The following is a 10,587-nucleotide window of genomic DNA, read 5'->3' on the forward strand; positions in this document are numbered from 1 at the left end:
CGGCCGGCGGGACTCACATCGCTGCCCAGGGTTTCCTCTTGGACCGATCCAGATGGATATCTCCGTTCACCATCCTTTCTTCCGCAGACCCCTTTTGTCCAGCCTCTCGCCCAGCCGCCTCTTCAACCAGGCTTTCGGAGACCACATTGGGGAATCGGAGCTGTTCCCCGGCACCTCGGCGCTCAGCCCTTTGCTCCTGAGACCTTCCCTCCTAAGGCTGCCCAGCTGGGTAGAGAACAGATTCTCGGAGGTAATATCCCCCCCTTGTTGAACGCACTTTAACATCCCAACCCCAGCAGTCATGGACCGCCCCCCCCCCAAGACTACCTGTACCGGTCACAATCCCTGTCCCTAATAATTCACTAAGGAGCCTTGTGGCACAGAGCGGTCAGCTTCAGTACTGCAGTCGGAGCCCTCTGCTCACGACCTGAGTTCGATCCCGGCAGAAGCTGGGTTCAGGTAGCCAGCTCAAGGTTGACTCAGCCTTCTATCCTTCCGAGGTCAATAAAATGAGTACCCAGCTTGCTGAAGAAAGCCCCATGGCACAGAGTGGTAAAGCTGCAATACTGCAGTCCTAAGCTCTGCTCACGACCTGAGTTCGATCCCGCTGGAAGCTGGGTTCAGGTAGCTGGCTCAAGGTTGACAGCCTTCCAACCTTCTGAGGTCGGTAAAAGGAGTACCCAGCTTGCTGAAGAAAGCCCCACGGCACAGAGTGGTAAAGCTGCAGTAGTGTAGTCCTAAGCTCTGCTCAAGACCTGAGTTCGATCCCGGCGGAAGCTGGGTTCAGGTAGCCGGCTCAAGGTTGACTCCACCTTCCATCCTTCTGAGGTCGGTAAAATGAGTACCCAGCTTGCTGGGGGTAAAGTGTAGATCAGCAGTCCCCAACTTTTCTGGCACCAGGGACCGGTTTTGTGGAAGACAATTTTGGCACGGACCGGTGGGGGTGATGGTTTTGGGATGATACAATTGTGCACTTTATTTCTGTTATTACATTGTAATATATAATGAAATAATGATACAATTCACGGCCTAGCTGCTAACAGGCCACGGACCGATACCAGTCCATGGCCCGGGGGTTGGGGACCCCTGGAGTAGAGGACTGGGGAAGGCAATGGCAAACCACCCCGTAAAAAAGTCTGCCGTGAAAACGTCGTGGTGCGACGTCACCTGAGTCGGAAACGACTGGTGCTTGCACAGGGGACTACCTTTAGCTTTACTTTTTATTAATTCACTAATCCTTATTAATCCCTTTAGCCAGGGCCGTAGTCAGGATTTTAAAAATCAGAGGGGGCTTTCAAAAAAAAGTTGGGGGGGCACCCATTCCCATCCACTGCAGGGCTTCCCGCTTCTCAGAAGCTTCCTGGGGTAGGGGCAAAAGCTGGAGGCTCTAGAAGTGGCCAAGTCGAAAGAGCCAACCCTAAAACTTTGGAGTCGAAAAGGGACTGCACTTTGTGTGGAATCGGGGTGGGGGAGGCGGTTTCCCCCACAGCAGCTCCATCTGTTCCCCCCTCCCCAGCCCATCCCACACAGCTTCCTCTTCCTCCCTCCTCTCCACCTGTTGCTTTTGGTGCTGCAGTGCACCGTGTCCTGCTCGGCTCCGCCAGTTCGGTGTAGTGGTGAAGTGTGTGGACTCTTATCTGGGAGAACCGGGTTTGATGCCCCACTCCTCCACTTGCACCTGCTGGAAGGGCCTTGGGTCAGCCGTAGCTCTGGCAGAGCTGTCCTTGTGAGAGCCAGTTTGGTGTAGTGGTGAAGTGCGCGGACTCTTATCTGGGAGAACCGGGTTTGATGCCCCACTCCTCCACTTGCACCTGCTGGAAGGGCCTTGGGTCAGCCGTAGCTCTGGCAGAGCTGTCCTTGTGAGAGCCAGTTTGGTGTAGTGGTGAAGTGCGCGGACTCTTATCTGGGAGAACCGGGTTTGATTCCCCACTCCTCCACTTGCACCTGCTGGAATGGCCTTGGGTCAGCCATAGCTCTGGCAGAGGTTGTCCTTGAAAGGGCAGCTTCTGTCAGAGCTCTCTCAGATACAAGATAATGCATGGGAAGGAGAAAGTAGATAAATAAGTCCTTTTCTCCCTTTCTCACAATGCAAGCACTCATGGGCATTCGATGAAATTGCTGAGCAGACAGGTTAAAACGGATAAAAGGAAGTACTTCTTCACCCAAAGGGTGATTAACGTGTGGAATTCACTGCCACAGGAGGTGGTGGCGGCCTCAAGCATAGCCACCTTCAAGAGGGGTTTAGATAAAAATATGGAGCAGAGGTCCATCAGTGGCTATTAGCCACAAAACAAATTTGCCACTGTGTGACACAGAGTGTTGGACTGGATGGGCCATTGGCCTGATCTAACATGGCTTCTCTTATGTTCTTAAGCCCCACCCACCTCCCAGGGTGTCTGTTGTGGGGGGAGAAGATATAGGAGATTGTAAGCCACTCTCTGTTTCAGAGAGAAGGGCGGGGTATAAATCTGCAGTCTTCTTCTTCTTCTCTCCCAGCTCCAGTTGCCACTGATAATGCTTCGCCAACTCAGTCATGACAAAAAGAGAGAGATAAAAGCAGGTTGCACCCCAGAGGGCCCCCTGGAAGTCAGAAGGCAGTGCCCCCACAGGCCTCCCCCCCCCCAGCTACGGGCCTGCCTTTAGCTACTGATTGGCGGGATTGTTAGACCAAAAGTAAGAATCGGTGATGTTAAGGAGGCTGTAAAAGAGAGAAGCAATACGGTGCAGTGGTTAGAGCTGGTCTAGGATCTGGGAGATCCGGGTTCGAATCCCCGCTCGTGACATGAACACTCGCTGGCCAGTCACACGCTCTCTGCCTAACAACATGGTTGTTGTGAGGATAAAACGGAGATGAGCAGAGGGATGTAAGTGCCTTGGGATACCCGTTGGAGGGGGGGGGGAGTCAGAGAATACACATGAAGTTAATAGATAGATAAAAATGTTTAAAATGATAAAAAGCAAAGAGTCCAGTAGCACCTTTAAGACGAACAAATGTTATTGTAGCATCAGCTGTCGAGAAACACAGCTCTCTTCGTCTTTTATTGTAGCATAAGTTGTGTTTCTCGAAAGTTTTAAGTTACAGTAAAATTTGTTCGTCTTAAAGGTGCTATTGGGCTCTTACCATTTTGCAGCAAGAGACTGTCATGGCTGAACTCCTCTGGATAAAATGATAAAATCAACCTAAAAATTGTTAACGATAAGAGTAATCCGCATTCCCTCTTTTCTTGGTTACTAAAAGCAATTGCTTCCACCAGCGGTAATAAGAATAATTTTTAAGACTGAAACAGAACTCTGTAAAGCTGTTCGTGCAGGCAAAAACTTGAAAGAGAGACATTTCAAATTCAGAGCAAGATTCTACCTTCAAATAAGAGACTCTGGAGACGAAAACAAAACCAGTTTTAGAATTGCTTGTGCAAATGGCCTAACTTTGGGCCGACTTTCCACACTGGGAAATTGAGCAAGCCCATTGATATGAGTGGGGGCTGCACAAGAGTATTTGTTTCCGTGGTACAAGAGAACTTCTTAGGGGATTGGGCCCACCGCTTCTGAAGGACAGCCAGGTTAAAGTTTAAGCAGGTTTCCAAAGCGGAATAACGCCACAGTCTGGCAACAACGTCGACAGGTATCCTTCCAAATGCATAGGGCGGTCGACTGTCTACCTATTAATGGGGTTTTTAACCCGGCTCTTTGAACTCATGAATGCTAGAGAGGTGCAATGGTTAAAGTGTTGGATTAGGATCTAAAAACCCACATTCAAATCCTCACTCCGCTGAGGAAGCTTGGTGGGTGACCCTGGGCTAGTCACGCAGCTCTCCACCTAACCTACCTCACAGGGTTGGTGCGAGGATAAAATAGAAAAGAGGAGAATCATGTAAGCTGCTTTGAGTCCACATGGGGGAGAAAGGCGGGACAGAAATAAATAAATAACCGCTGTTCTGTTCTAGCTCTGGCGAGTGCAGGAATTAGGTCTGTGAATGGCTGGAACTCTGGGAACTCCTTGGCACCATTCACATCTTCTATTAACATGAGAATATAACAGCAGCGAAGTTAAGTCAGATCAGAGCTAAGCCAGCTACAATTACAAGTTGATGGGGGTGTGAACTGGCAGAGACTGACCAAGAGAGAGATCTTGGGGTCGTGGTAGATAACTCACTGAAAATGTCAAGACAGTGTGCGATTGCAATAAAAAAGGCCAACGCCATGCTGGGAATTATTAGGAAGGGAACTGAAAACAAATCAGCCAGTATCATAATGCCCCTGTATAAATCGATGGTGCGGTCTCATTTGGAGTACTATGTGCAGTTCTGGTCATTGCACCTTAAAAAGGATATTATAGCATTGGAAAAAGTGCAGAAAAGGTCAACTAGAATGATTCAAGGTTTGGAACACTTTTCCTATGAAGAAAGGTTAAAACGCTTGAGATTTTTTAGCCTGGAGAAACGTCGCCTGCGGGGTGACATGATAGAGGTTTACAAGATGATGCCTGGGATGGAGAAAGTAGAGAAAGAAGTCCTTTTCTCCCTTTCTCACAATACAAGAACTCATGGGCATTCAATGAAATTGCTGAGCCGTCAGATTAAAAAGGATAGAAAGAAGTACTTCTTCACCCAAAGGGTGATTAACATGTGGAATTCACTGCCACAGGAGGTGGTGGCGGCTACAAGCATAGCCAGCTTCAAGAAGGGGCTAGATAAAAATATGGAGCAGAGGTCCATCAGTGGCTATTAGCCACAGTGTGTGTGTGTGTGTGTGTATGGCGGTCTGGGGTTTGCTTCCTCTGAACGTGGAGGTTCAGGCTGATGTAGTGGTGAAGTGTGCGGACTCTTATCTGGGAGAACCAGGTTTGATTCCCCACTCCTCCACTTGCAGCTGCTGGAATCGCCTTGGGTCAGCCATAGCTCTGGCAGAGGTTGTCCTTGAAAAGGCAGCTTCTGTCAGAGCTCTCTCAGCCCCACCCACCTCACAGAGTGTCTGTTGTTGGGGGAGGAAGATTGTGACCGCTCTGAGACTCTGAAATTCAGAGCGAAGGGTGGGAAATAAATCCAGTATCGGCACCTTTAAGTCCAATGAGTGCTCATGTCTTCAGCATGATTTTAAACAATCTTTAACTGTGTTTGTCTATGTCCTTTATAAAATTTATATCTCTGCTACCTGGAAATACATTTTGTGACACCCATGGACTGGCCTGACAAGGTCTCGTTTATGTCAGGTCCGGCCCTCATAACAAATGAGTTTGACACCCCTGCTCTAAGCCTACCGATGATGACTCATGAAATCAAGGGAAGGAAGCTGGTGGGAAGGGGGCTGCAGCTGAGTGGCAGAGCATCTGCTTGGCATGCAGAAGGTCCCCGGTTAAATCCCCGGCATCTCCAACTAGAAAGGACCAGACAGCAGGTGATGGGTAAGACCTCAGCCTGAGACCCTGGAGAGCCAGGAGGAGGAGCCGTGGCTCAGTGGAAGAGCCTTTGCTTGGCATGCAGAAGATCCCAGGTTCAATCCCCAACATCTCCAGTTAAAAGGACCAGACAGGAGGTGATGTGAAAGGCCTCAGCCTGAGACCCTGGAGAGTGGCTGCCAGTCTGAGTAGACAATATTGACCTTGATGGGTCAAGCGTCTGATTCAGTATAAGGCAACTTTGTGTGTTCTCTGTGTCTTACACTGAATGTTTTGGGGGCTGCCGTATTCTGAACAAATTGTGGACAGACATCTTAGACAGGCATTCTTCCAGCTTGGCGACATCCAGGACACACAAAGCTGTTTTATAGTAAGGCAGACTGTTGGTCTATTAAGATCAATATTGTCTACTTAGCAGATTTCCAGGATCTCAGGCATACACACTAAGGGGGACTCCATCTTTGATAGACTGAGTCCTGTAACTATTTCTTTGACGCATGATGCCCGGCTGTTGTCTCTCTCTCTCTCTCGGCTTGGCTTCGCGAACGAAGATTTAAGAAGGGTGCAATAGTCCACGTTTGCTGCAGGCTCGCTGGTGGCTGACAAGACCAATGTGGGACAGGCAGGTCCGGCCACAGCATTTCAATACATACGGAACCTTTTTTTTAATCGGTATGATTGCCTTATCCAGACTGTTTTGTCATCAGATTTTTACAAGATTATGCCTGGGATAGAGACGGCAGAGAAAGAAGTCCTTTTCTCCCTTTTTCACAATGCAAGAACTCGTGGGCATTCAATGAAATTGCTGAGCGGTCAGGTTAGAACGGATAAAAGGAAGTAGTTCTTCACCCAAAGGGTGATTAACACGTGGAATTCACTGCCACAGGAGGTGGTGGTGGTTGCAAGCATAGACAGCTTCAAGAGGGGACTGGATCAACATATGGAGCAGAGGTCCATCAGTGGCTATTAGCCACAGTGTATTGTTGGAACTCTTTGTCTGGGGCAGTGATGCTCTGTATTCTTGGTGCTTGAGGGGGGTAAAGTGGGCTTCTAGTGTCCTGGCCCCACTGATGGACCTCCTGATGGTACCTGTTTTTTTGGCCACTGTGTGACACAGAGTGTTGGACTGGATGAGCCACTGGCCTGATCCAACATGGCTTCTCTTATGTTCTTATGTGACACAGAGTGTTGGACTGGATGGGCCACTGGCCTGATCCAACACGGCTTCTCTTATGTTCTTATGTGACACAGAGTGTTGGACTGGATGGGCCATTGGCCTGATCCAACATGGCTTCTCTTATGTTCTTATGTGACACAGAGTATTGGACTGGATGGGCCATTGGCCTGATCCAACATGGCTTCTCTTATGTTCTTATGTTCAGATGCGACTGGATAAGGACAAATTCTCTGTAAACGTTGACGTGAAGCATTTCTCTCCTGAGGAGCTAAAAGTCAAGGTCCTGGGAGAGATGATCGAAATCCACGGAAAACACGAGGAACGACAGGTCAGTGGTGGTCGACACCCTTAGCCGGAAGACGGGGGCGAGGGTGGGAGGAAAAGAAGAACTGAGCCTTTGGAACAAGGACGGGGATGTCAACACGGTTTTGTTATTCCTCTTGCATGAGGGCCTCATAATTCTGGTTCACACAAGGAGGAGAAACGGGGGGGGGGGGGGGGGGTAGAACATAGAGGAACAGACTGTGCCTCTTCAGGCAGAGGATTACGGAGGGAGGGTCCTCTGCAAAGTGAAGCCCATTTATGTGACCGAGGCTAAGAGGATGTTGGGAGCCCAACCATTTACCTGGCTGAAGCCCAAGAACCTCCTACCTAAAGCGTAAGAGTGTCCAATTAGTTCAAGAAAGCCCTGGCTGGCAGCTAAGGGGTTTCAGAAAGTCCAAGCAGGCCTTAGCTGAAACATGAAAGAGGGTTCAATAAAACCCACTTTGACAGGCAGCAGTTCTTCAGGCTGTCTCCGAGGCAGACGCCATCCCAACTCAAAAAAGATATTACAGCATTGGAAAAAGTGGGGAAAAGGGCAACTAGAATGATCAAAAGGTTGGAACGCTTTCCCTGTGAAGACAGGTTAAAACGCTTGGGGCTCTTTACCTTGGAGAAACGTCGACTCAGGGGGTGACATGATAGAGGTTGACAAGATTATGCATGGGATGGAGGAAGTAGAGAAAGAAGGACTTTTCTCCCTTTCTCACGATACAAGAACTCGTGGGCGTTCGATGAAATTGCTGAGCAGTCTGGTTAGAACTGTCTCCCCCCCCCCCCCACACACACAAAGGATGAACAAGGCTTTGTAGCCAGAAAGTTCAACAGGAAATACAAGATCCCAGCTGATGTGGACCCCCTTGCCATCACTTCCTCCCTCTCTTCTGATGGTGTACTTCTTCACCCAAAGGGTGATTAACACATGGAATTCACTGCTGCAGGAGGTGGCGGCGACTACAAGCATAGACAAACATATGGAGCAGAGGTCCATCAGTGACTATTAGCCACGGCATATTGTTGGAACTCTGCCTAGGGCAGGGATGCTCTGTATTTTGGTGCTTGGGGGGGGGGCAACAGTGGGAGGGCTTACAGTGTCCTGGCCGCACTGGTGGACCTCCTGATGGCACCTGAGTTTCTTGGCCACTGTGTGACACAGAGTGTTGGACTGGATGGGCCATGGCCTGATCCAACATGGCTTCTCTTATATCTGGGGCAGTGATGCTCTACATTCTTGGTGCTTGGGGGGAGAATAGTGGGAGGGCTTCTAGTGTCCTGGCCCCACTGGTGGACCTCCTGATGGCATCTGGTTTTTTGGCCACTGTGTGACACAGAGTGTTGGACTGGATGGGCCACTGGTCTGCTCCAACATGGCTTCTCTTATGTTCTTATTCCCAAACCTATAAAGCAAGATATTTTTTTAATTAGAGATATTGGAGACTGGACCTAGGAGTTTGCACATATGAAGCATGTGTGCTAACACTGAGCTCTGGTTTCTCCTCACAGCAAAAGCCATGGCTCAGGGGCAGAGCATCGGCTTAGCATGCAGAAGGTCCTAGGTTCAATCCCCGGCATCTCCAGCTTAGAAAAAAACATTGGCAGTAGGTGATGTAAAGGGGCTCTCTGCCTGAGACCCTGGAGAGCGGCTGCCGGTCTGAGTAGACAAGACTGACCTTGTCTGATTCAGTAGAAGGCAGTTTCATGGGTTCCTGGCAGGAGAGGTTAGATGGGTACGGGACTCATCACTGCCTGCATGAGAATCTTCTTAGGAATTCTGTGTTCCTTGTCTTGAAAAAACCAGCCAATTACACATTTGGTTTAACTGTCCCCCACCCCCCCAGGATGAACAAGGCTTCGTAGCCAGAGAGTTCAACAGGAAATACAAGATCCCAGCTGACGTGGATCCCCTCGCCGTCACTTCCTCCCTCTCTTCTGATGGCGTCCTGACGGTGAACGGACCAAGAAAACCAATGGAAATCCCCGAGCGCACCATCCCCATCACCCGGGAGGAAAAAGCTGCCCTAGCAGGCGGACAAAGGAAGTAAACAGCTCTTTGGGGCCCACCGCTCTTTTATACCCAAGAAAGCCTTTCTGTCTGTGCGCAGCGAGCAATCCCAGCTTGTTTATTTGTGCGGAGATATGCAGATGAGCTTGTTTACTGACAAATAAACCAATGTATGAGCATCTGCTGGTTTCTCCTTCCAGTGGTAGGGCCTGGGCAGGCCTTTTGGTGTTGTGGTGAAGTGTGTGGACTCTTATCTGGGAGAACCGGGTTTGATTCCCCACTCCTCCGCTTGCACCTGCTGAAATGGCCTTGGGTCAGCCATGGCTCTATCAGGGAGAACCAGGTTTGATTCCCCACTCCTCCACTTGCACCTGCTGGAATGGCCTTGGGTCAGCCCGAGCTCTCTTATCTGGGAGAACCGGGTTTGATTCCCCACTCCTCCACTTGCACCTGCTGGAATGGCCTTGGGTTAGCCATAGCTCTCGTAGGAGTTGTCCTTGAAAGGGCAGCTGCTGCGAGAGCTCTCTAAGCCCCACCACAAGAGAGGCAGTTTGGTGTAGTGGTTAAGTGTGCGGACTCTTATCGGGGAGAACCGGGTTTGATTCCCCGCTCCTCCACTTGCACCTGCTGGAATGGTCTTGGGTCAGCCATAGCTCTGGCAGAGGTTGTCCTTGAAAGGGCAGCTGCTGTGAGAGCCCTCTCCAGCCCCACCCACCTCACAGAGTGTCTGTTGTGTGGGGAGAAGATAAAGGAGATTGTAAGCCGCTCTGAGTCTCTGATTCAGAGAGAAGGGCGGGGTATAAATCTGCAGTCTTCTTCTTCAAAGGGGCAATGTGGTCTCCAAAGTTCTGCATGTTGTGAAGGCAGCAAACAGAGAGGAACTTTTCTCCTTCTCCCGTATTATCAGAACTTGAGATCACCTTGGGGAAACTGGCTGGCAGTAGATTCAGGACATACTAAATAAAAAGCTACTTCACACAATGGGAACAGTCAGCTTGCAGAATTCACAGCCACGAGATGGGGTGATGGAAGGTGTTTTAGATGGGCTTCAAAGGGGTTTAGCCAGATTTGTGGCGGGGGAGAGCTATCATTGACCATTAGCGGCTGGGTTCAGAGGCAGAAAACCTCTGATCGTCAAACACTGGGGAACAGTCAACAGGTGAGGGATACCACCTTCCAGTTTGGTGTAGTGGTTAAGTGCACAGATTCTTATCTGGAAGAACCAGGTTTGATTCCCCCCCTCCTTCACCTGCAGCTGCTGGAATGGCCTTGGGTCAGCCAGAGCTCTCGCAGGAGTTGTCCTTGAAAGCCTCACCTACCTCACAGGGTGTCTGTTCGGGGGGGGGGGGGGGGGGAAGGTAGAGGAGATTGTGACCGCTCTGAAACGCTGAGATTCAGAGTGGAGGGCAGGATATAAATCCAATATCTACTTCTTCTTCCGGGTAGCATCTGATGGGTCAAAGCTGGAAACAGGATGCTGCATTGGTCTGAACCAGCCTGGCTGTCTTGACATTCTTTTGAGCATGCACAGAGTTCCATTCGCTTACCACCAGACAGCCGAACATTTCATTTAAAAACCCAGGTTCTTCTACCACCGGCTGTGCAACTACGCAGGATGTAATAGCCGGTACGCTAGGATGTCAAACAGGTTTTCACAAATGATAGCAGCGAAAGAACAGTAGAGGCACTGAG

The 10,587-nt window shown here is 49.8% G+C and overlaps 1 protein-coding gene across 1 annotated transcript; it reads left to right on the forward strand.

The window, feature by feature from the left end:
- CRYAB (crystallin alpha B) lies at positions 1-9,069 on the forward strand. Its single transcript, XM_060250858.1, has 3 exons — positions 1-250; positions 6,778-6,900; positions 8,732-9,069. Exons 1-3 carry the CDS (start codon positions 53-55, stop codon positions 8,933-8,935), a joined length of 525 nt encoding a protein of 174 aa, XP_060106841.1. The 5' UTR covers positions 1-52; the 3' UTR covers positions 8,936-9,069.
- Positions 9,070-10,587: the final 1,518 nt, after the last annotated feature.

The sequence above is a fragment of the Heteronotia binoei genome, chromosome 12 (genome assembly GCF_032191835.1).
Source record: "Heteronotia binoei isolate CCM8104 ecotype False Entrance Well chromosome 12, APGP_CSIRO_Hbin_v1, whole genome shotgun sequence".
Taxonomy (NCBI): Eukaryota; Metazoa; Chordata; class Lepidosauria; order Squamata; family Gekkonidae; genus Heteronotia; species Heteronotia binoei.

Bases quoted from the DNA above. Each gene is read 5' to 3' on its own strand.
- CRYAB (XM_060250858.1), top strand. From the start codon at position 53: ATGGATATCTCCGTTCACCATCCTTTCTTCCGCAGACCCCTTTTGTCC. The intron at 251-6,777 runs GTAATATCCCCC...TCTTATGTTCAG, and splicing joins TAGAGAACAGATTCTCGGAG to ATGCGACTGGATAAGGACAA. The intron at 6,901-8,731 runs GTCAGTGGTGGT...CCACCCCCCCAG, and splicing joins GAAAACACGAGGAACGACAG to GATGAACAAGGCTTCGTAGC.